General features: G+C 48.7%; 1 protein-coding gene across 2 annotated transcripts in view; it reads left to right on the top strand.

Annotated features, from left to right (window-relative positions):
• The first annotated feature begins 19,031 nt into the window (after positions 1 to 19,031).
• LOC140404438 (dnaJ homolog subfamily A member 1-like) overlaps positions 19,032 to 26,782 on the top strand; it is a 35,844-nt gene continuing 28,093 nt past the window's right edge. For both annotated transcript variants that reach the window (XM_072492975.1, XM_072492976.1), the window contains exons 1-2: positions 19,032 to 19,191; positions 19,417 to 19,555. In XM_072492975.1, the coding sequence (XP_072349076.1) occupies positions 19,424 to 19,555 (132 nt within the window). In that variant the 5' untranslated portion in view covers positions 19,032 to 19,191; positions 19,417 to 19,423. The remainder of the gene's footprint in view (positions 19,192 to 19,416; positions 19,556 to 26,782) is intronic.

Raw genomic sequence — 26,782 nt, forward strand, 5'->3', positions numbered from 1 at the left:
TTTAGCCCACTGTTCTAAACCACCCCCTAATCAAATCCACAACCTTCATCATTCCATTGAATGACTATTCTAATCTAATAATCTTTATTAGTGTCAGAAGTAGGATTACATTAACACCGCAATGAAATTACTGTGAAAATCCCCTAGTCGCCACACTCCGGCGCCTGTTCGGGTACACTGGGGGAGAATTCAGAATGTCCAATTCACCTAACTAGCATGTCTTTCAGGACATGTGGGAGGAAACCGGAGCGCCTGGAGGAAACCCACGCAGACACAGGGAGAACGCGCAGACAGTGACCCAAGCCGGGAATCGAACGCGGGTCCCTGGCGCTGTGAAGCAACAGTGCTAACCACTGTGTTACTGTGCCGGCTGACATATAGATCCCAATGTTTTTATAAAATGAATTTCGAGTACCCAATTGTCATGTGAGAGTACCTTTAAGAAATGGATGTTTAAGCAATGTACCTTTAAGGAATGGAGCTGATCATATTACTGAAGTGATGTCAGAGGTTGGGGGCTCGAGCTCACTTCTGCTTTTGGTTACAGTTTGAGAGAGCAGCTTGGGTGTGTCTGTGTGTTTTGCTGAGAGCAGCTGAAAAGTGCTTGACTGGTTTGCTGAGAGTTGCTTGAAAGGAGAAAGCCAGTTTGAGGAGAAAGCTGGGTGTGTCTGGGTGTTTTGCAAAGTGTTGCAGGAAGAAAAACACAGAGCTGGTCTGTGGATGTTTGCAAATCCAAAGACTATAAGTATATTGAATGTAACCTCATGTCTGTTGTTAAAGGTGAAGTCTTGTGGATGTTTAAAGGAACATTTTGAGGGTTTATTTAGTGTTGTATTATTTTCGGGGTTATCTTTGAAGTAAGGGGTGTTAAGGGATCCAATGTTTATTTAAAAGATTAAGTTGAGTTCATGGAATAAACATTGTTTTGTGTTAAAAACCACGGGCGAAATTCTCCGGTATCGGCGCGATGTCCGCCGACCGGCGCCAAAAACGAATCCTCCGCATCTTGGGGGGCCGAGCCCTAACCTTGAGTAGCTAGGCCCGCGCCGGACTGATTTCCGCCCCGCCAGCTGGCGGAAAAGGCCTTTGGTGCCCCGCCAGCTGCCATGGAAATGACATTGCCGGGCGGCGCATGCGCGGAATCGTTAGCGGCCGCTCACGGCATCCCCGCGCATGCGCTGTGGAGGGAGTCTCTTCCGCCACCGCCATGGTGGAGACTGTGGTGAAGGTGGAAGGAAAAGAGTGCCCCCACGGCACAGGCCCGCCCCTGGATTGGAGGGCCCCGATCGCGGGCCAGGCCACCGTGGGGGCACCCCCCGGGGCCAGATCACCCCGCGCCCCCCCCAGGACCCCGGAGCCCGCCCGCGCCGCCTTGTCCCGCCAGTAAGAGAGGTGGTTTAATCCACGCCGGCGGGACAGGCATTCTAGCAGCGGGACTTCGGCCCATCCGGGCCGTAGAATCGCGGGGGGTGGGGGCCCGCCAACCGGCGCGGCACGATTCCCACCCCCGCCAAATCTCCGGTGCTGGAGAATTCGGCAACCGGTGGGGGCGGGATTCACGCCAGCCTCCGGCGATTCTCCGACCCGGCGGGGGGTTGGAAAATCTCGCCCCACGTGTCCATAATTGTAATATCACACCTGGGGAACAAGCCGTGTGCTTCAAAAGCAGCAATCCATCAAAGGGGGAGGTTGGTTAAACTCCATGATACATTATGGGGTTCTGAAAACATCTCTCCCATAACACAATTATTTTTTATACAATTAAGAAATAAAAGCCATTTGGTTCCATATCATTTGAAGATGTATACATTTTAAAGGGAGCCGATAACTTCTGCTGCTTGCCATTGACAGGATCATTAGTCTTGAGCTTTGCGAAGTAATCCTCTAGACCTGTTTGCCCTTCTTGCTACTCCTCGATCTCCCCATAATATCCTCGCTGCTCTCAACCTCTGCTCGGTCTCCCTGCTCCTCAACTTCCCCTCAATCTTGTCACTTCCCAGCCTATTTGGCCTCCCCTGATCTCCTCGCCACTCCTCAACCTCCTTGGTGCAGAATTTCTCATCCCTGATGCTGACATAGGTCTATTTCAAAGTCACATAATTTGGAAAGTACGCAACGTAGCATCCGCCACTGTTTTTTTTCCAGGAGGTACTGCTTGGATGTTTGTAGAAATGTCTAGGCAGGCTCTCAGATGTGAAATATAGTCTGTTTCCAGATCCTGAAGTGGGCTGGCATTTTGGATCAACGGCTCTGAAATGATCATTAAACGATGACGATGAAATGTCAAGAGACCTGTAAGGAGCATGAAACTGAGCCAAACACACAAGGAAAGTTCCAAGTTCAATCTGGGGTTTTGTTTGGGTTAGCTTATCCCAGCTAGAGGAGTAAGAGTTTTACAATTATCCTCCAAGCCGCAGAACTATGAAGATTTATGGAGATCTTTTGTGTTCAATGTCCCTGTTTACAAAGCCAAGAATCCCAAATCCTTTATCATCTTATTAACTTGTGCAGATACCTTCAAAGAAACAGCCCCAGGTCCTACTGCTCTTGCGTCAATCTCAAAGAGTTAAAACCATTTTCATTTTGCCACTTCCCCATGTTGTTTCCCCCAACCTTGCCCAAGTACATCACTGTGGTAAACCAGTTACACCTGCCCAAGTACATCACTGTGGTAAACCAGTTACACCTGTATTAGGTGATGTAAGGTAGGACCTGTGCTACAGGTTCGCCGGCAGCCACTGCCTGCTGGCTCCGCCCAGTAGGAGGAGTATAAATATGCGTGCCCTCTATTCAGCAGCCATTTCGCCAGATGCTGTGGGAGGCCACACATCTTACTGCAATAAAGCCACAGTTGTATCCAACCTGAGTCTTTGCACAATTGATCATGCATCAATCACTTCATACTTTTCCGCATTAAACTGCATCTGCCATGTGTCTGCCCAATATGAAATTACATATTTTCTTTCCTTAAGCCAAAATTTGCATCACCCTCCTTCTCTCTGATTGGTGACACCAGTCACCCATGGACAAATCAGACATCAATTAAATAGCTAACAAGGTCAGTGGATGTTTTTGAGACTGAAAGAACACGTATCCAGTGGGGTTCAGCAGGGCTCGGAACTGGGTCACTTCCTTCTCATGGTTCAATGGTTCAGACTTAAATGTTGGCAGCACACTGAAGAAGTCTGCAGATGATGCAAAAACTGGCCATGTGGTTAAGTAGACTACAGGAAGATATCAATATACTGGTCACCTGGACAGAAAATGTCCAATAGAATTTAACACTGACAAGTGTGAGGAAATGCATTTGGGGAAGGCAACAAGGTAGGGGAAAACACAACAAATGGTAAGATACTGAGGGGTGAGAATGGCTGAAGACAAAAAGGTCTGAAATTTGTTTTTTAAATTTAGAGGACCCAATTCATTTTTTCCAATTAAGGGGCAATTTAGCGTGGCCAATCCACCTACCCTGCACATCTTTAGGTTTTGGAGGGCCGAAACCCACGCAAACACGGGGAGAATGTGCAAACTCCACACGGACAGTGACTTAGAGCCGGGATCGAACCTGGGACCTCGGCGCCGTGAGACAGTAGTGCTAACCACTGCGCCACCGTGCTGCCCTGAAAACTTTTGTGACACGGAATCATGTAATAATAGCACTTTTTATGATCTGTAATAAGATGCAAATGTTTCTAGATCACTTCAAAAGGAGTGGAATTCTTAGACTTACAATGGGTAGTAGCATTATTTTCCCTGTTTGCCATCTATCCTTATCTATTCTATACCTATTCCTGAAGATTAAAATTAGTATAGTAAGAAGTCTTACAACACCAGGTTAAAGTCCAATAGTTTTTTTTGAATCACTAGCTTTTGGAGCACTGCTCCTTCCTTAGATGAATGAGTCATTCACCGAAGGAAGGAGCAGTGCTCCGAAAGCTAGTGATTCGAAACAAACCTGTTGGACTTTAACCTGGTGTTGTAAGACTTCTTACTGTGCCCACCCCAGTCCAATGCCGGCATCTCCACATCATTCTATTTTAAGACTGTGGACTAATGCATTTGTATCAAATCACCAAAGTGACCTCAGCATTTCGACATCTAAAGCAGTTTATATATGTAATGAAGTTTGTATGAACAACAGAACATGGCCTTGCTGGATTATGTATGTGCAACGTGAAGCAAAGGACCACAGCGGAGCTTTGTCAACTATCTTCCAATTTGACCCCATTTAAACTCATCACCATCTTCTCAAAGGCTGGCATTGTCTGCTATAAATGAATATATATTTTTAAAACTCTTGGTAAATTGTCGTGACCTCAGATGCTCGCAAAAAACAACAATGCAACAAAGTAACATTCAGTACACAATTATTAAGTTTTGTACATTATGGAACACATCGATTTTCATATTTATAGTATGGATCCTTTTTAAAGTATTTAACAAACATTTTATTACTTTCTATACTCCTGGAGGTTTTAGTCAAACACCATATTCTATGGTGATAGAAAACGCACAGACACACTGCAAGTTTAATAATTCCACCCATTTGAAGTGGTCTAGAAATTTTTGTACATCACTACAGATCATAAAATGTGCTATTTGTTGAGGAACAAATAGTCAGCACTTCGAGTTTTCGCAAAGGTCCTTTACTTAACACAAAGTTCGTGGAGGGAGTTAGAGTGACCACAGTCCTTCTAATTGTCCCCACCTAACAAGAGTACAGCAGTACTTTATATGGTTCAATAAGCAATATTTAGAAAAATGAGGCATTCCTTTGATAAGCCCAGAGACAGAAAAGTGAGCAGAGTTAAACAACAGGCCTTGATTTCCTAGCCTAAGAACAATAATAATTGTCTACTGTCAGCAACAATGTGCAGCTGTGCACTTGTTTACATAGTCTGACCTTCTGCCTATTACATGCAGAACTTCTTGACTGAAATAAAGCTAATATACCCATCATGCTTTGCCAAGTGCCTATTACGTGATTCCTTGCCACAAACGCTTTTCAGACCTTTTTGGCTGCAGCCATTCTTACCCCGCAGTGTCTTACACACTGGAATCAGCTCTTCTTTCCCCCAAACACAAATACACACACAGCTCTCTTCCCAAAGCCCATCCTCCTCTCAAACCTTCACTCCCTCCCTCCCTGTAATAATCTGGCCAAGGCCAGTCTTCCGACACCATACTCTTTTATTTACAGCATGGAAAAAACTTGCAGCCGCAGCTTAAAATGCACAAGTCCCAGCCCGGGAACCTACAGAATGCTGGCCCCGATTGAAGCAGCGGGTTTTAAACTCTTGCGGCTCGTTTCCCATTGGGCAAGCTCCCACCCGCTCAATAGGGAAGTTCATATTCCACAAAGCCCACAGGGACATCTATTGATGATGCCCATGTCCTTTGTGACCACTATAACATCCCACTCCCCTTAGGTCCGTTTATCCCCTAGTACAGGCATTGTCAAACCCGGGGGCGTGACCCGCGGGTGGGTCGCGGGAGGGTGTCGGGAGGGCCGCGGAGCCGTCCGTCGCGGCGCTCCCGATCGCTCAAATTTGCGCGCAACAGCCGCAGCAGCCGGCTGTTAATAACGCCGGCTGTAAGCGGCCTTCAAAATGGCCACGAATGTGAAAAGAACATGCGCATGCGTGCCGATGATCGGGCACACATGCGCAGTGCAGCCGCTTTTTTTTAAACAGTCGCAGCTTTTTGTTTTTACAAGTTCGGGGGGGGGTTTATTCATTTTATTCATTTATTTTATTCATTTAATTTTTTTTTCACAATTTCGGGGGGGTTTTATTTCATAAAGTATTCATAGATCATAGAATTTACAGTGCAGAAGGAGGCCATTCGGCCCATCGAGTCTGCACCGGCTCTTGGAAAGAGCACCCAACCCAAGGCAACACCCCCACCCTATCCCCACAACCCAGCAACCCCACCCAACACTAAGGGCAATTTTGGACACTTCGGGCAATTTATCATGGCCAATCCACCTAACCTGCACATCTTTGGATTGTGGGAGGAAACCAGAGCACCCGGAGGAAACCCACGCACACACGGGGAGAACGTGCAGACTCCGCACAGACAGTGACCCAGGCCGGGAATTGAACCTGGGACCCTGGAACTGTGAAGCAATTGTGCTAACCACAAAGCTACCGTGCTGCCCATATTACTGGAAGAAAATGCAGAACTTTGGACCGATGGAGACTCCATACTTTCTGACATCGGAAGGATTCATCTTTATCCAACATGTTCCATTGGAGGAGCGTGTACGAGGGCCAAAGGGACCCAAAACCATTTCCTCTATTTTTGTCAGCAGCAAACATGGTAAGAGAAAATGGTGGGTCGCGCAGGTCGGCCGGTGTGGGTCGCGAAGGTCGGCCGGCGTGGGTCGCGAAAGTCGGCCGGCGTGGGTCGCAAAGGTTGGCCGGCATGGGTCGCGAAGGTCGGCCAGGTTGGGTCCTGAAGGTTGGCCGGTTGGTAAAAATGGGTCCCCTGGAAAAAAAGTTTGAAGAACACTGCCCTAGTACCTCCGCTGCGAGAAAGTCTCTTCTGCCACTTGACAATCAGTCTGAGGTCAGTCGAGGGTGGGACTGGATCTGGTGGGTGTGAACCGACTAGGTGACCTTCGTTTCCGGAGGTAGCGCCAAAGAGTTATCAACGCAAGTTCCTCTTTGGGGTTTGCTTTGGTTGGGGCACCAGCTTCCTTTGCTTGCACCTCAGAGTCCGTGTCTCCGTTATCTGGAGGGTGGGCTTTGAGGCTTGCTCAGGGGTAGACTCCCTGCTTCTGAGGTGGTCCAGGTGTATCTTTACAACTTTACCCTGGACTTTCACTTTGTTTGACAATGGCCCCTTTTTCTCCATTAAGACCCAGCTGGGATGATCTCCGAAGCTCCTCGCTTAAACCTTTTTTAAAAAACTTTTTATTAAGGCATTTATAAATTTTTAACAATTTCAAGAGGAAATACAACAAATTAAATAACACCCAGCCAACATGGCTTATAGGCACAGTTCCCCAGTCCCCCACTTACTAATCCCGCCTCAATCATCCTCCCTATCTCCCTCCCTAACCCACCCCCCTCCTTTTTATATCTGCTGACAACTTAATTTTTCCCAAAGAAGTTGATAAACGTCTGCCACCCCCGGACGACCCCTAATGTCGATCCTCTCAGGGCGAACTTGATCTTCTCAAGCCTGAGAAACCCGGCTTTGTCGCTAACCCATACCCCTGATCTCGGGGGCACCGAGTCCCTGCACGCTAATAAGGTCCGTCTCCCGGCTACCAGGGAGGCAAAGGCCAAAACAAAAGTCTCTCTCGCCCCTGGACTCCCGGGTCTTCCGACACCCCTAAAATCACCACCTCTGGACTCGGAACCACACGTGCCTTCAACACCGTGGACATGACATCAGCAAATCCCTGCCAAAATCCCCTAAGCTTTGGACATGCCCAAAGAATGTGGACATGATTTGCGGGCCCTGCCCACACCTATCCTTCATCCCTTCAAAGAGCCTGCTCATACGGGCCACAGTCATATGCGCCCTGTGGACCACCTTGAATTGTATCAGGCTGAGCCTGGCACACGACGAGGACGCGTTAACCCTCCTCAAGGCATCCTCCCACAATCCCGCCTCTAATTCCTTGCCCAATTCTTCCTCCCATTTTCAGTTTACCCCCCCTATCAGGGTCCCCTCCGATTCCATGAGTTCTTTATAAATTTCCGAGACCTTCTCCCCCACTCCCGTTTTCGACACTACCTTGCCCTGTATACCCTTGGGTGGTAGGAGCGGAAAGGTCAAAACCTGCCTCCGTGCAAAGTCCCTCACCTGCAAATAGCAGAACCATTCCCACCTGACAGCTCCTCCAATTCCTCCAAGCTTGGAAAGCTGCCAGCAACAAACAGGTCCCCTAACAGCTCAATTCCAGCTCGCTGCCACCTCCGAAACCCCCTATCTAGCTCCCCCGGCACAAACCGGTGATTGCCACAAATTGGAGCCCATACCGACGCTCCCTCTACTCCCATGTGCTTCCGCCGCTGTCCCCACTGTGGTGGTATGTATTAGGGGTAATACGGTACACCAGGAATGCCGAGCAGCTATTGGAGGACAGATGCTGGATCCCGATTGGATCCTCCACCTACTGGGCTCCACCCAGATAGGAGGGATATAAGAACCTGGGTTTAATCCCCGCAGCTGCATTCTGTGAGTGAGCTGCTGGGGAACGTGTCTGAACAAGTCTGCTCAATAAAGCCTCGATTGAAGTTCTTTACGTCTCGCCTCGTGTGTGATCGATGGTGCATTACGTTCCTCAACTTCGCCATCCCCTCGTTTGGTACGTAAAAGCGCGGGAGTGCGCGAAATTCGCGCGAAATGGCCGCCCTCATCCAGGCTGAGGCCCTGGAGGTGCTCAATCACTTGGTCCCCACGGGGCGGAACGGGTCCAAGTGATTGAGCACCTCCAGGGCCTCAGCCTGGATGAGGGCGGCCATTTCGCGCGAATTTCGCGCACTCCCGCGCTTTTACGTACCAAACGAGGGGATGGCGAAGTTGAGGAACGTAATGCGCAGGCGCGGACCATGCACGACCGCACCGTGCATGCGCGGTGGCGCAATGAACGTGCTTACATCACGACGTGCCGCAACTGTGGCTCTGCCCACTTAAAGCGGCAATGCCCCGCAAAATCTCGACAATGCCTACAATGTGGAAGACTTGGCCACTATGCTAACTTCTGTCGAGCAGCTCAGCCTGCCAAATCATCTCGCTTCAGCCAGCCTCGCAGGAATGTTCGGGCAATTCAACCCACGGTCACCGAGTCCGATGCGGACCTCCCACAGAGCAGTGACACCGAGGACCCAAAGGCGCCTTTTCGAGTCGGTGTCGTAATGAAAAACAGGCTGTCCCCGAAGCAAAGACACCAGCCGCTGTCGGTATACAGCATCGGTCCAGATGATGAGTAGTGTGCCACCCTGACGGTCAACCGGTCCCAAATACGATTCCGCCTGGACACTGGTGCCTCCGCCAATCTCATGGCGTGGTCTGCTTTCCAAAGCCTTTGTGTCAAACCAGTCATCCTTCCATCGGTCTGCCAGCTATTGGACTACAATGGCAACATCATTCCTGCTACCGGCTCGTGCCAACTTGAAGTGACGCACAAGTCATGGAAAGCCATCCTTCCCTTCGAGATCGTGGGCTCCTTGAAGGTCTTCCTGCTTGGCGCACAGGCGTGCAAGCTGTTGAACCTCGTTCAAAGAGTTCACTCTCTCTCTCCTGATGACACGTCTGCCTTCCAGGACGCTGACTTCAGGGTGCAACTCGATGCCATCATCAACCAGCACCGCGACGTCTTCGAAGGCATGGGCACGCTCCCACATACTTACAAGATCCTACTCAAACAGAACGCCACGCCTGTGGTGCATGCACCTCGCAGAGTCCCAGCACCCCTTAAGGACCGCCTCAAGCAGCAGCTGCAGGACCTCCAAGACCAAGGAGTGATCTCCAGAGTTACGGAACCAACCGACTGGGTCAGTTCCATGGTGTGCGTAAAAAAGCCTCCCGGTGAGCTGAGAATTTGCATTGATCCCAAGGATCTGAATCGCAATACCATGAGGGAGCATTATCCGGTTCCCAAGCTGAGGCACGATCAATTTGGCTGGAGACGAAGTTGAATTCAAACTGAGGCTCTATTAGTATCCGGGCATCATTCTCCGCCGGCGGGAGTCTCCGTTTTGCCGGCGCCCGGGGGTTTCCCGACGGCGTGGGGCTGCCCCACAATGTGAAACCCCATTGACCGGCCGGTGTAACGGAGACTCCCGCCGGCGGGTCGGGGCAGAAATGTGGCGGGGCGGGATGGAGAATTTTGCTTCTGATGTGTGGCCTCCTACAGCAGCTGACGAAATGGCAGCGAGCTGAAGGCCACGCATATTTATAACCCGGTTCCTGGGCGGAGCTAGCATGCAGGGGCCCAGGTGAACCTGTAGTGCAGGTTCTACTGTACAACCCTTAATATAAGAACACAGTGGTTTACCGCACAAGCGCGAAGAGATCACATGCGAGATGGCTCGCGCCAAGCTCTTCACCAAACTTGACGCCTCGAAAGGTTTCTGGCAAATCCAGCTCGACAAATCCAGCAGGAAACTGTGTACCTTTAACACCCCTTTTGGCAGATATTGTTACAACAGGTTGCCGTTTGGGATCATATCGGCTTCAGAAGTGTTCCACAGGATCATGGAACAAATGATGGAAGGCATTGAAGGTGTTCGTGTCTATGTCGATGACATAATCATTTGGTCCACCACCCCGCAGGAGCATGTCAGTCGCCTCCAGCGCGTGTTCAAACACATACGGGAGCAGGGCCTACGCCTCAACAGAGCCAAATGCTCCTTTGGTCAGACGGAACTCAAATTCCTAGGGGACCACATCTCCCAGTTGGGTGTGCGGCCGGATGCGGACAAGGTGGCTGCTATGACAGCCATGAAAACGCCAGAGGACAAGAAGGCGGTCCTCCGATTTCTGGGCATGGTCAACTTCCTAGGGAAGTTCATCCCTAACCTCGCCTCTCATACCACGGCTCTCAGGAACCTGGTCAGGAAGACGACGGACTTCCAATGGCTTCCTGCCCACGAGCGCTAATGGTGAGAACTCAAAACCAAACTCACCACAGCCCCGGTCTTAGCTTTTTTTGATCCAGCGAAAGAGACAAAAATTTCAACCGATGCCAGCCAGTCTGGCATTGGGGCAGTGCTCCTGCAACGCGATGAGGCCTCATCATGGGCCCACATTGCATATGCGTTACGCCCCACGGAACAGCGCTACGCTCAGATAGAAAAGGAGTGCCTGGGCCTTTTGACCGTTGTCGTCAAGTTTCATGATTATGTGTACGGCCTTCCCCAATTCACTGTCGAGACCGACCATCGCCCGCTGGTCAATATAATACAGAAAGACTTGAACGACATGACGCCTCGCCTCCAGCATATTCTGCTCAAGCTCCGGCGATACGACTTCCAGCTGGTATACACTCCGGGCAAAGACCTAATCATTGCCGACCCTCTCTCCAGGGCAGTCAACACTCCGTGTGACCCAGCGGGATTCGTCTGTCAGGTTGATGCCCATGTGGCCTTCGTGGCCTCCAATCTACCTGCCACTGATGAACGCCTCGTCCAAATTCGCCGCGAGTCAGCGGCTGACCCTTTGCTACAGCGTGTCATGCGCTACCTAACAGACGGTGGCTCAAGGGCCAATGTCCGCAGTTCTGCAACATCAGAGATGATCTGGCGGTAGTCGATGGTGTCCTCCTGAAACTGAACCGCATTGTCATCCTGCACAGCATGCGCCAGCTCATCTTGGAACAGCTACACGAGGGCTACCTTGGCGTGGAAAAGTGCCACCGATGGGCCCGAGAGGCTGTGCACTGACCCGGCATCAATGACGACATCGCCAACACAGTGCTCAACTGCCCCACTTGTCAGCGCTTCCAGCCGGCCCAACCACGTGAGACCCTACAGCCCCATGAGTTGGTCACGTCCCCTTGGTCCAAGGTCGGCATCGACCTGTTCCACGCGCTGGGCAGGGACTATGTCTTGATTGTAGACTACTTTTCAAATTACCCGGAGGTGGTACATTTACACGACATCACATCGTCTGCAGTCATCCGTGCCTGCAAGAACACCTTTGCTCAACACGGTATCCCACTCACTGTGATGTCGGACAATGGCCCCTGCTTCTCCAGCCAGGAATGGTCCAACTTTGCCAGGAGGTACAACTTTGTGCATGTGACCTCCAGTCCCCTGTACCCCCAATCCAACGGCAAAGCAGAGAAGGGCGTCCACATAGTCAAACGGCTCCTCTGCAAGGCTGCCGATGCTGGGTCCGATTTCTACCTCGTCCTGCTGGCCTATCGCTCGGCCCCACTGTCCACTGGCCTGTCGCCAGCCCAGCTGCTCATGGGTCGCACCCTGAGGATGACGGTGCCGTCCATTCATGTCCCAGACCTCGACCACGTTCCGGTCCTTCAACGAATGCAACTGTCTCGAGCACAGCACAAGGCGGCTCGTGACTCCCGTGCAGCTGATCTCCCTGCTCTGGTTCCAGATGACAATGTCCGTATCCATCTTCCAGATGGTGGCTGGTCTGCAACCGCTGTGGTTCTTCGTCAGGTGGCTCCCCGCTCGTTCCTGGTTCGTCTACCGGGTGGCACCATTCTGTGCCGCAATCGACGTGCCCTTCGTCTCGTTCCGCGCTCGCTACGTGATCCTCCACCATTGCCACGCCCTCCTGTTGACCCTGACCTGGACTATGCAGAGATTCCGGTCACTCTGCATCCTCCTCACTCTGACGCAGTCCAGCCCGCTCCTCAGCTGGCGGCTCCCGACCCACCCTTGAGGCGGTTAACCAGAATTTGTCGCCCACCTCAGAGACTTAATTTGTGAACTTTGTGGACTTATGGACTTTCTGATTTGTTCTGTTCTTCCGTTTAATCGTTCAAGTGGTTTGTATATAGTGTTCATCTCATTATTCTTGTGACACACTGTTTTTCTGCACCAGGCACCTTCCCATGTAAATAGCTTAGTTTTTATGTACATAGTCCTGTAAATATTTCGCACACATGTAGTCAGGAACATTCACCATACACTATTGATTGCCACGCAGGTACATTTTTTATTAAAGGGGGGATATCATAATATACATCAGTATATCATGGTGCAGACACACACTGATGGACACACAGTGTTACCAATCAACACACACAATACCGCAGCCAATCACCAGTGAGAGCACACGCACTATAAAGACAGGGGGCATCAGAGTTCCCGCTCATTCGGAGTTGCAGCTAGCTAGGAGGACAGAGCTCACAGCCTGCAACACAGACATTCACCATGTGCTGAGTGCATCGACTGGTTAGGACAAGGCAAAGGTCTTTAGTTAAAACTAGTATCGTATTAACCCATAGTCTGAGTATGTTTAAACAGTTAACAATTCAATAAAATAGTGTTGCACTATTTCAAGTGTTGGTGACCTGTATGTGATCCAGAACACCCAACACATCATTTTGGACCTCACTCCTGGTGAAGACAGTATCGTTATCGGAATCCAGGACTTTTGGTGTTCTGTGCATGCAGAAATTCTGTTGTCATTTCTCAGTTGTAGCATGGGAGGCAGTGGAACTCAGGTGGTGTATCATCAACCATTTGGAGTGTGCATCCACCAGGATCAAAAACATGGAAGCCATAAAAAGTCCACATGCACTCGCAGCCATGGCCTGCCAGACCACTCCCTGGATATCGGGTGGCTGAGGGAGGGAGTGTTTGATTCTCCTGGCATACGTCACACCGTCTCACCAGGTCCGTGATGTCTGAATCAGAATCAGAATTTACACTGCAGAAGGAGGCCATTCGGCCCATCGAGTCTGCACCGGCTCTTGGAAAGAGCACCCTACCCAAGGTCCACACCTCCACCCTATCCCCATAACCCAATAACCCCACCCAACATTAATTGGACACTAAGGGCAATTTAGCATGGCCAATCTACCTAACCTGCACATCTTTGGACTGTGGGAGGAAACCGGAGCACCCGGAGGAAACCCACGCACACACGGGGAGAATGTGCAGACTTCGCACAGACAGTGACCCAAGCAGGGAATCGAACCTGGGACCCTGGAGCTGTGAAGCAATTGTGCTATCCACAATGCTACCGTGCTGAGTCGAGCATGCACCACCAGACTTAGCTCCTGGCAACCATTTTCATTTTCGACTCTCCAGGGTGGCCATTAAGTAGTTCCATAAATATCGAAGCCGCCCTGAGTGAGGGACAACTACTCGGAACCCCAGATAATGCTACCATCCTCAACACTTAACTCGTCTTTCTTAGTCAGACAAGGGTTCATTTCTTCTGAGGGTTGTCCTCGGAATCCACCATTAAGGATCTTAGCTTAGACAGAGTTGGATCTTTTTGCATCCAGACCTTAATTTGCCTTGCGCACAGCAGCAAAGTTTCTAAAACATTTAGGGTCATCACAACGTCTTCCAATGCTAGTAAAGGAGGTGGGCCTGTGGGCAGCGGGAGGCGACTCACGCATCGGGGTTAGCTATCCGAGTTCCAGGAAGGTGCTCTAAAAGGTATTCATAAGCTGCAAGTAACAGGGCCCAATTCTGTAACCAGGTGGAGGCAAAATAGGGAATTGCCTGATGCTCTTTAAAACATCCCAATAAGGACTTGTGGTCAGTTATTATTAAACGTCTACCGTAGACATATTGGTGGAATGTTTTTACACCAAACATGACCGACAATTCAAGAATGCCGCCACTCGGCATCCGAAAGGGTCATGGATCTGTGAGTAATAGGCCTTGACGTTACATCTTTCCAGTGGTGTGCAAGTACTGCCACAACCCTGTAAGGGGCAGCATTACATGTCAAAACGAGTTCCTTCTTAGGGTCAAAATGGGCCAGCAATGGATGACAGCAATTGTTATTTAACTTTATTGAAAGCCTCCATATGTGGTACCCCCCCCAAGACTATCTTTGGTAGTTCAGTATTAGGGTATGCATGAGGGTTATAAGGAGGCCAAATTCAGGATAAATTTCCAGTAATAATTTACTAATCCCAGGAAGGATTTTAACTCTGTGGTGTTTCTTGGGGCTGGTTCTTCCTTCATGTCCTTTACCTTGTCCTCCACCAGATGTAAACCTTTTTTATCCACCCGAATCTCAAGTAGGTCACTTAATTTGCTTGAAAACACTTTTTTCCCCCTTCAGGCGTACCCCAGCTCTTGAGAATCTCTGCAAGGCCTCTTCTAGGTTTGCTAGGTGCTCTCGTTCTGAAGTCCCCGTGACCAGGAGGTCATGCAAACTGCCACTTTATGTAACTCTTGGAGTATGTTCCCCATGATCTGTTGGAATATGGCACACGCTGATGGGACCCTGAAGAGCAAGCAACCTTCTCCATGTTGATTGTGACATACTTCCAGGAAGGCTCGTCTAATACAAAGTTGAACATATCCAACTTAGTGAACTTCTAGCCACTTGCTAACTTGGAGTACAGGTTTGATTCGAGGCATAGGTTTATAATCTGTCTAGCTTGGAAACCTGATTGACCGTTTGCTTATAATCTCCACAGAGGCAGATCGATTTGTCCTGTTTAAGGACAGGGATCATAGATCATATATCATAGAATTTACAGTGCAGAAGGAGGCCATTCGGCCCATCGAGTCTGCACCGGCTCTTGGAAAGAGCACGCTAACCAAGGTCAACACCTTCACCCTATCCCCATAACCCAGTAACCCCACCCAACACGAAGGGCAATTTTGGACACTAAGGGCAATTTATCATGGCCAATCCACCTAACCTGCACATCTTTGGACTGTGGGGGGAAACCGGAGCACCCGGAGGAAACCCACGCACACACGGGGAGAACGTGCAGACTCCGCACAGACAGTGACCCAAGCCGGAATCGAACCTGGGACCCTGGAGCTGTGAAGCAATTGTGCTATCCACCATGCTGCCGTGCTGCCCCTGACAGGTGTGGACTATTCTGTGAACTGTATGGGCCTTATTATGCCTAGATTTTTCAGGCACCCAAGTTCGGTCTCTACCCTTTCCAATAGGGAGTATGGAACTGGTCTCACTCTAAAATAGTTAGGCATAGCATCAGGGTCAATATAAATCTTGGCTTGGCTTTGGTTCCTCTTGTTTTCCCAAGTCCTTCCTAGAAAACTTCAGTCTATTTGCTGATGACTTCATAATGCCCTCCCACGCCCAGCCTGAAGATCTTCAAACAGTTGAGCCTGGTCCGCTGGGGCCAATTCTCCATTAGGATTAGTCCTTGACCCCGCACAACGATTGGGAGTCGGGCTGATTGCTACCTGGGTCATTATGGTGCCCTTTATTTGCAATGGTTCCCCCGTGTAGGCGACTTGTCTGGCCTTTGTGTCTTCTAAGCTCAACAGTTGAATACCAGTTTGGAGGTGATCATATGTCTGCTCCCCAATAACGAAGACCGCAGCTCACGTGTCCACCTCCATTTTCAATGGATGACCGTTTACCGGCAGTTCCACCGTTATTGGGGTGACCTTGGTCATAATGATGCATTGTCCGTTTCTGGTAGTGGGTATACCTGCATGGTGCAGGCCAGTACTGGCCTTGGTTTCTTCCCTGAATGCCATGGGCGGGATTCTCCGACCCCCCGCATGCACGAACCCTTTGGCGCCGGCTGGAGCGGCGCCAACTCCTCCAGCATCCAGTTAGCCCCCTGGACAGGTGAGAATTCCTCACCTTGGGGGGCCGTTGATGCCAGAGTCGTTGGTGCTGCCGTTTTCCCGCCGGCTTGGGGACTTAGTCTCCAGAAGGGAGATCCCAGCCCATGTGTTCTGCTTGGTGTGTCTCTGTCTTTTGGGTTTTGTTTCTCAGTGTGTTGCAGCTGAAGTCAGCCAAAGCAGCTGTACTGTTGATCTCTGCCATGAAGGACTATCTCTTGATCATTTGGTGAATTCAGAAGAATTATAAATGTTTTCAGTAGTGAATGTAAACTCTGATGTGCTTCTGTTTGAAGGTTTGTTCAGTCTTCTGGGTGTTAAAAGAACAGCATACAGATTACTTAGCGTTGTATTCTTTGGGGGTGGATTTGATTTACTGGTTGCTAAGATGTTCACTGTTTGTTTGAGAAAGGTTAACTTGAGTTCATAGAATAAACATTGTTTTGTTTTTAAAAATACTTTTCCATTTCTGCTGTACCACACCTGTAGAGTGAGCCGTGTGCTCCCCATACCACAATCTAGTAAAAGTTGTGGGTCAGGTGAACTCCATGATATACTTTGGGATTAAACCCTGACCCATAACAGTTTTGCCTAGTCCTATAACTTTGTTTTGGCTGTGCCCTTTGGCAATGTTTGCCATTGTTACTTACCATGGGGTCGGCATTGCATTTTCTTGATTGCTGGGTGATGTTCGTTCAGCACCAATATTGTAATAGACGATCTGACATCTTCTTTACACAAGCACCCTCAGTTGAGGAATGGTCAGTTACACAAGCTCCCTCCCCCCCAACCGTCTTAACTGGGGGACTGATGTCTGACGCCCCTTGTAGTTCCTGAGCCCCTTTTTCTGCATTTTTCAGTGATAGAGCTATTTCAATGGCTTTTTTCAAATTCAGGTTTATCATAGAATTTACAGTGCAGAAGGAGGCCATTCGGCCCATCGAGTCTGCACCGGCTCTTGGAAAGAGCACCCTACCCAAGGTCAACACCTCCACCCTATCCCCATAACCCAGTAACCCCACCCAACACTAAGGGCAATTTTTGACACTAAGGGCAATTTAGCATGGCCAATCCACCTAACCTGCACATTTTTGGACTGTGGGAGGAAACCGGAGCACCCGGAGGAAACCCACGCACACACGGGGAGGATGTGCAGACTCCGCAAAGACAGTGACCCAAGCCGGAATCGAACCTAGGATCCTGGAGCTGTGAAGCAATTGTGCTATCCACAATGCTACCGTGCTGCCCCAGGTTGTGTTCTGCATGTAATTCGTTTTTTATTCCACCTACTTGTGAATATAAAGATTTTTTTTTTTTTAAATGGCCTCCTTCTGCGGTAAATATTTCAAAACACATAAGATCCTGAAGGGTCTTGAAAGGGTGGATGTGGAGAGGATGTGGGAGAATCTAGATCACTTTAAAAATAAGGGGTTGCCCATTTAAAAGGGAGATAAATGGGAGATATGAGTTACATAGATAGGGTGGATAGGAAAGATTGCTTCCCCTTAGTAGACGGGTCAATAACCATAATAGATTTGAGGTAAGAGCCAGGAGATCTGCATGGGATTTGAGGGAAAACCTCACCCAGAGGGTGATGGGAATCTGGAGCTCACGGCCTCAAAGGTTGGTAGAGGCGGGAACCCTCACAACATTTAATCAGCATTTAGTATGCAGTAGCATGCAAGGCGACTAACCAAGTGCTGGAAAATGGGATTAGGCTTGATAGGCGCTGGATGGCCGGGTGGATTGGCCACTCTTTTGAGGTCCACCAACAAAACAGAAGAAAGGAAACAAACTGAGGGACAAAGCAAAAAAGGGGCACTGCCTGAACATAACAGAGATCAACGGAATTTAAAAGCATCAAATAAGAGTGCAATTAAAGGGGTCAATAAAGCACCCCAACACCTGCGGTGCCCACCAGGCACGGGTGGCCTTGATGGTGCCCATGGACACCCAGGGGACATCCCGCCGCGAATGTCGGGTGGATTGGCCACGCTAAATTGCTCCTTAGTGAACAAAAGGTTAGGTGGCGTTGCTGGGTTACAGGGATAGGGTGGAGCCATGGGCTTCAGTAGGGTGGTGTAGGGCCGAATGGCCTCCTTCTGCACTGTAAATTCTATGATTCCAAGGGCTCGATGGGCAGAATGGTCTCCTTCTGTGCTGGAAAACTCTTGTGAGACGATGAATCGAAATTGTTTCTCTCAGTGGGAAGGTTGTGAGCCTTTGGGGCTCCCTGAAAAGGTGGTGGAAGCGGAGGGGGGAAAGTTCCAGAAAGGCGCCAAACGGACTGCGAACTTTCAAGAAAGAGAAAAAAAAACAGGCGCTCGGCGTACCTCATCTCCAGGGCAACCAGCAGAGTCGGCGTCATCCGAGTAGGGGCGGGGCGTGGCGAGGAGGCGGGACTGAGCGTGAAGGGGGCGGGGCCGGGGATGGGGCGGGGTTCGCGGGGAGAGGGGGGGTTAGTCCGGAGAGGGGCGGGGCTGGAGTGATGTTGGCCCAGGTTCATGAGAGAGGGGGGCGGGGCCGGTGATGGGGAGTGGGCGGGGTTAGCACGGAGGAGGGGCGCCGCTGAAGAGTGGTGTTGGCCCATTCTGCTCACAGGCGGGTCCAGGGAGAGGGGGGGGGGGGGGCGGGGCGAAACTGACGGGGCGGGGCGGCGTTCGAGGGGGCGCGGCTGAGGGCTGGAGCGGCCGGACTGCCCATGCAAGGAGAGGGGGGCGGGGCCGCCGATGGGAAGGCGGAACCCGGAGAGGGGCGGGGCGGACGATGGGAGGGGCAACCCCGGAGGGAGGCGGGGCCGATCTAGAATCTTCTGCCGCTCGCGTTTAAATGCCCGGAGCCTGCGCGCGCGTGCGCGGTTAGAGGCTGTCGGCGACTTCTCTTCATCGGGTGTTCGGCGGCAGCTCCCTTCAAATCATAACATCAATAAAACATCAGCTTTGATCCAACATTAACGGTGGGTATATATATATATATATATATATATGTGTGTGTTTAACCCCGGGGCCGTCATCATAATGGCGGCGACAGGACGCGCTGATTGTCAACAACATTAACCTCTCTGGAGAGGTTTGATAGTCAGCCAGGAGGAGGGAGGATTATTAATGTCATTGGGGGGGGGGGGAAATAACAGCATGTTGTGAAAAAAAAGTTTACTTTTATTGTTCTGATTCACTTGCAGGGCAGCAATGGTGAAGGAAACGGCCTATTATGAAATCCTGGGTGTTAAACCCAACGCCCCCTCTGAGGAAATCAAGAAGGCATATCGCAAACTGGCCCTGAAATATCACCCCGACAAAAACCCGGACGAGGGGGAGAAGGTAAGAGAGGGGGAGAGAGAGAGAGAAAACTTGTTGCACAGAAGCTTCCAGAACATTCCTTCCACAGCTTGACCTGAGGGGCAGTGAATTGGCAGGAAACCTCCAGCCCTTTCAAACACTCATAAACCTCAGTCCCATCACCCAAACTATCACACTGAATCTTCACCTGGCAAGGGGAAATGGTTTTTCTTTATACATTTATTAAGTGCCCATTTCCCCCCCCCCCCCCCCCCCAATTAAGGGGGAATTCAGCGTGGCCACTCTGGGTCCTCGGTGCTGTGAGGCAGCAGTGCTAACCACTGTACCACCCTGCCGCCCCTCTGAACTGAATCGTTAACTTGTGTTTATATAGTGCCTGTATTGTAGAGGATGCTGGTTTTACAGCTGCATAGTTGAAGAAAATTTGAGACCGATCCACATAGGGGCTGGTTTAGCACGGGGCTAAATCACTGGCTTTGAATGCAGACCAAGGCAGGCCAGCAGCATGGTTCAATTCCCGTACCAGCCTCCCCTAACAGGTGCCAGAATGTGGCGACTAGGGGCTTTTCACAGTAACTTCATTTGAAGCCTACTTGTGACAATAAGCGATTTTCATTTAAAAAGCGATTTAAGGGTAAGCTTCGTCGGAGAGGTAGATTTAATGGGCTGGAGTCTGCGTTTCTGGTACTCTGTCCCCCATGCCATCGTGCAAACTGTGGTCTTCTATGCCAGGAAAACTGGCGTCAAAAGGCCACAAATTCACCATCTTGCTGGGGGCTAGCAGGCAGCTGTCTCTTAGAGCTCGCAGCTCCAGCTGCTGATACAGGCCCCCGGCACTTCCTGGGCCTCCAGCAGCCGTGCCCGTGCCCCATGGCAGACTCAGCCCATGGACCTGGACCGCCAAAATAGTGCCCCGCATCGGCTGCTCGCCCGAACGGACAGCCCCCAGGCCCGAATGAAGCCTCCCCTACCCTCCGATCGGCCCTCCCCGGTCTGAGTCTGCAGTCGCCACGCAAGGTTCCCGAACGGCAGGACCAGATTAGAACCATGCCGTCGGGAATTCAGCTGGTTGGGGACAGAGAATAGCGGGGCGAGCCTGAGGCGGTGGATACTCGGCACGTCGCACTCCCTGAGTATGCTGCTTTTTGGGGGGTGGAGAATAGCGGAACTGGCACCAGTCCTGATTTTGAGCGGGAAAACGGATTCTCCACCCCATCGCCGATCGCGATTTCGGCGTTGGGGTTTGGAAAATCCAGCCCAATGTTTTTAAAAGAAGAGGGAGAAATTTAGGGAGGGAATTCTGAGCTCCAGAGTCTCTCTCAGCAGCTGTGAGCACAGCTGCTAGAAATGCACCGGTTTAAAACCCCGAATGCTGAAGTGGCCAGAATTAGATATGCATGGGTATTTTGGAGGATTGTGGACTTCGCAAGTTAGGCAGATGGACAGCAGAATTTTGAATGACCTTTAGTTGATGAAGGATACAATGTGGGAGACCAGCCAGGAGTCATTGGAATAATCTAGTCTAGACGTAACAATGGCATGAATGTGAGGGTTTCAGTAGCAGATGAGTTGCAGCTTAGGATAAAGTCGGGTGATATTACAGAGGTGGAAATAAGTGGTCTTAGTGATGGCCCAAATATTGATGCGTTGGGTGCTCTGGATCTGTGGAACACATACAGGCCACCAACACTTAAAATAGTACAACACTATTTTATTAAATTAGAAACTGTTGAACATACTTTCACTGTGGGTTAACATGATGTTAGATTAAACTAAAGACCTAGGTGATTGGCTGCGGTGTTGTGTGTGTTGATTGGTCTTGCTGCGTGTCCATCAGTGTGTGTGTCTGCACCATGATATACTGGTGTATATTATGACAAATATGAGATTGGAAGCTTTCTCTTGGGGTCAAATGTGTCCCCAAGGTTTCAAACAGGCTGGTTCAGCCTTGGACACTTGCCAGGGAGATGGGTGGAGTCAGTGTCTAGAAAATAAGAGATTGTGACCGGCACTGGAGGCAATGGTTTTAGTTTTCTCAATATTGAATTGGGAGAAATTTCTGCTCATCCAATTGGACAAGCAGTCTGATAATTTAGTGGGGTTGCGGTATAGAGCTGGATGTTTATCGTGTTTACTGCAGAAACTGCTTTGGATGATGTCACTGAGGACAGCATGTAGATGTGAAATAGGAGGGGACCAAAGAGGGACACCGTGCGGGACCAGGAAGAGAAACCATTGTATTTTATTCTTTTGCTGTAACTGGGTAGATCAGAATGCAACCAGGCAATAGATGGGCACTAATGGAGAGTCATTGGAGCAGAATTCTGAACTGTTCAAGTAGCTATGGTGTGTGAGATTGTTGGTCCAATTGTGTTTCTGGATGGCTTGTTTGGTCTGGCGCTTGTGTGGTGTGAATGCTACTTGCTCTTGTTCCATGGACTGTTTTATTATGTGAGGAATGGTGAATGGAATGGAACACTTGCAACCATTACAAACTTTGATGTAACAGCTAAAATTGGTAGCTACCCTGGGAAAGTCCTGTAGGAATGACCTCTGAGGGAGAGATGATAAGATCCAACTATCACAGCCAGCTTTTCTTGGTACGACATTCATTCCCATAACATCTTAATGTCTGGGGCAGTCACTGGCACCTCACTTGTGATATCCAGCTTTTGTGTCGACGTTTGAAAACTGCAGTTGAGTGATCCTAGCAAAACTGAAATAAAGCATTGGTGAGTAGCTTATTGGCGAGGAAGTGCTACTTAATAGCGCTTGATGTTGATGACTCCTTCTGTCACTTTGATTGGGAGTAGACTGATGGCAGTGATTGGTTCAATGTGTCCTTATCTTTTGGCCAGGACCTGTTTAAAACTCTCCAATTAGATTTCCATCCCTACCACAGCATCAAAATGGTCCTCACCAATGTTAAGAATGAAATCTTCTGTGATTGTTGTGTACTTATTGCTTCTGTGCCTCTGCAACTTTGACACACTTTATCACACCATTCTCCTTTAGTACTTTCCCCCAGCTCAGTAGATTTGCTTCTGCATGGTTCAGCTCTTAGCTCTCCAGTCATAACTAGAGCATCTGCAGCAATGGTTTCTCTTCCTGCCTCTGTAATATAGCTGCTAGAATGGTTACGATCCTTGTTAGTGTTACTACTGGACGGGTAGATTCCAGAATGGAACCCTGGCTTAAAAGATCGTAACCTTTTCTTTTTCATAGAATTTACAGTGCATTCAGGCCATTCAGCCCATTGAGTCTGCCCTTGGAAAGAGCAGTCTACTTAAGCCCACACCTCCATCCTATCCCCATAATGCCTCCTAACGTTTTGGATACTAAGGGGCAATTTAGCATAGCCAATCCACCTAACCTGCCCTTCTTTGGACTATAAGAGAAAACCAGGGCACCCAGAGGAAACCCATGCAGACGTGGGGCGAAAATGCAAACTCCACACAGTCACCCGAGGGCGGAATTGAACCTGGGTCCCTGGAGCTGTGAGGCAGCAGTGTTATCCACTGTGCCACCGTGCTGCCCCACATGAAATAACAGAGTCACAGGACTGCTAATTAGTTTCAACGAGAACAAAATAATTTATTAAACATGAAAAGCTTGATTGATATACTTGTTTACTCCCTCTTAGCATCACAAATGTGTACAGTTTTCAAAAATAACACCCCACTCTGAACCAAATGGCCGATGCCACTCAATCAATCTTCCGTGGATCCCTCTCTCAATCCCCCCCTGATGATTGTCACGTGAGGGTTTCCAATCTCCACTCCCAAAAAGCCACTCTTTAAAATCTTCTTTCAAACAATGCTTTCGGCAGCTGTTTGCCATAAGAACCTTCATCAGGTTTCCCAACTATTCCTTTAAACAAAGCTTCCGCTTCACTTTTAAAAAGGAATCCAGTTCCAGATTTTCCAACTCTCCTTCCAGGCTTCATCTTGAATTGCAACATGTATCCAAAATTCTACACCAGCTCAGTCCCCAACAGAATATTGCTTCAAAAAATGGAAGTAAGGACACTATCTTACGATTGCTTCAGATATGTGACTTGTCTGTAGCCAACCTGTTGGGTATCTGGGAATATGTTCCTGCTGGTTATGTGCCATGTGATGTCAGAGTGTTTGCGTGGGTTTTGGGAAGATCACCATCTTTGATTGAATGAGCAACATCACTAATAAACCTCATTGTGTTTTACAAGAATCCAGAGTTTGGGCACCTCCATACTTTTCTCTTTGCAGCAACAGAAAATATAACAGGAGAGAAAACTGGCGATGAGGATTGAGGCAGGAAAAATCACTTTAAATATATTTTGGCCACTAACAGTGGGATGGCATTGGGAGCAACTGAATATTCTAGGGACAGGTCTCATGCCTTGGGCACACATACACATCAGGTGAAACACTGCGGCCGATGCTGAAGGTTTAGACTGCAACTGTAAGTAACAAGACCGGCATTCGGGAAGACTTGCTTGCGTTGAAGTGCGTGGGATCTGGGCTGCAGGGACTACGCATGTGGCAAAGCTAAACGGGCTGCAGGGAATGGAGATTTGGAATCTGCAAACTCTGCATGACTCGGTCTTGCCAGCGGCGGTGGGGGGGGGGAATTGAACTACAGTCAGGCAAAACAGGAAAGAATTCCTAGTTGCTTGTCAAAGGGATTATTTGTGACATACTTTCCAGAAAAAATCGGAAGGGAGGCAGTGTAGACCCTAGGAGCCGGGATCCAGAAATGGCGGGAAATACACTATATGGGTGTGTTTGATGAGGATTATGAGACATGGAATTCTTATGTGGAAAGATTCCAATTGTTTCTGATAGCAAATCAGACATCGATGGACCTAAAGGTCAACATTTCTCAGCTCAGTTGGCATAAAACATTTATGCTGCTTCAGAATTTAGTTCATCCAGCAAAATCAAGTCAAAAGTCCTATAATGAATTAATGAAAATCTTAGAGGGAGATTTGTCTCCTAAATCGTTACTGATTGCAGAAAAGTTTTAGTCGGTGTCAGGAAGACGGTTGAAGCATTTTACAGTTCATAGAATTTTTAAGAAGGTTAGCTAACTATTGCAAATTTGGTGCTCTTCCTGACAGGCTGGTTTGTGGACTATGCAGTGAAGCTATTCAGAGGAAGCTGCTTACTGTAGTGCTTACTGCTTACTGTCTAAAAGTTGCTATGGAAGTTGCCACACCTTTAGAGCTCGTAACAAGGGGCTGGAGTAAAGATCCACAAAAGGCCACCCCGCACTGGCCAGCCTGCGCCACCCACCATTTTCACTTAACTTTAAGGTGACAGATGCGCCTGCTTGGTCCTCACAATCTCACTTACTTTGTTATTCAATGTTACACCACCGATGGGAAATAGGTACCAGCTATGATCCTGGCGAAGACTGGACCAATATCATACACATACAGACGGATGCTGAAAGAGTTTGGCGATGTCATGGTGATCAGTTCCTTTCTGCACAAAGTGAGTTTGCAGAAACTTCATTCCTCCGGAGCAACTTGCAGCATCATCTGAAGTAATAAGAGAAGGTGTTCAAAGATTCGCTAGGCTCTATGATAGGAGTTGAGGTACATCTAAAAATCAAGCCAGCCAGCACACTCCAATGTCTCGAAGCTAGAACTATGCCATATGCCATTAAAGTTGAAAAAGAACGAGAAAGATTAGAATGAACAAGTGTCATTGAACCTGTTGCTACAAGTGATTGGGCAACACCAATTGTTCCTGTATTACAACATGACGGCTCAGTGAAAATTTGTGGAGATTTTAAAACTACTATTAACCCAGTTTTGTGCACAGATCATTATACACTGCCACTGATTGAAGAGGGCAGAAATTCAGCAAAATTGACCTCTTACAGGCATAGCTGCAGCCACTACTCACCATCATAACGCACAAAGGTCTGTTTTGTTACAGAAGAGTTTATTTTGGAATAACACCTGCGTCTACTCTTTAAGATCCATGGATCAAATTCTAAGTGGGTTGAATGGAGTGCAATGTTAATTAGATGGCACACTCATCACCGGTTCGCATGATTGGGAACCCTTGGAGAATTTGGAAGCTCTCGTGAAGTGGTTGCAGAGCCCCAACTGAGTTAAAAAGAAAAAGTTCTTCTGAACTCTGGCGAATACGATCCTAACCGATTCAATCTCTCCTCACATGTCAGTCCCGCCATCCCAGGAATCAGTCTGGTAAACCTTTGCTGCACTCCTTCTAGAGTAAAAACATCTTTCCTCAGATAAGGAGACCAAAACTGTGCACAACACTCCTAACTTATGGCCATTCAGATAATTGTCTCCCTTCTCGTTTTTGCTACCAAATTGGATAACCTCTCATTTCTCAAAATTATACTTCATCTGCCATTTTTGTCCACTCACTCAACTTGTCCAAATCACACTTGAGGATCTCTGCATCCTATCCTCAACTCCGCATCCCACCCAACTTGGTGTCATCTGTAAATTTGGAGATATTGCATTTTGTTCCCTCGTCTAAATCATTAATATATATTCTGAATAGCTGGGGTCCTAGCACCGATTCCCCACTGGTCACTACCTGCCAATTTGTAAAAGACACGTTAATTCCCTCTGTTCCCTGTTTGCCAACCAGTTTTCTACCAATCTCAACACACTACCCTTAATCCCATGCGCTTTAATTTTACGCTTTAATTTCTTATGCAGGACTTTGTCAAAAGCCTTCTGAAAGTCCAAGTATACCACATCCACTTGCTCCTCTTCATCAACTTAAATTGCTCAAATTGAAAAGAAAGTGGCAATGCCAATCTTGTGCAAAACTAAGGAACACCACCATCACATCTGTGGGAATGGCTGACATGACCATGGCAGGTAATACACATTGATTATGCTGGTCCACTGGAGGGACAGATATTCTTAACAATTTGGACACGTCCTCGAAATGTCCGGAAGTCGCGATAATGATGTCAACGACAACTGAGCAGACCATTGAGAAATAGATGAAATATTTGCAAGATTTGGAACACCGGAGGAGATTGTCAGTGAAAATGATTCGCAGTTTACTTCAAAGGAGTTTGAGGACTACTTGAAAGGAAACATTAAAGCATTCTATCAAAGCATCGAAAGACCAGCGGACGTTATCAAGAAGAGTAAACACATTTCTGATATCTTACTGGAACACTGTACATGCTACCACATAAAGTTCACCAGCAATGTTGTTGTTCAAGAGGAAACTAGGGACATCATTTGATTTGTTAACTTGATAT

This window comes from Scyliorhinus torazame, chromosome 30 (genome assembly GCF_047496885.1).
Source record: "Scyliorhinus torazame isolate Kashiwa2021f chromosome 30, sScyTor2.1, whole genome shotgun sequence".
Taxonomy (NCBI): domain Eukaryota; kingdom Metazoa; phylum Chordata; class Chondrichthyes; order Carcharhiniformes; family Scyliorhinidae; genus Scyliorhinus; species Scyliorhinus torazame.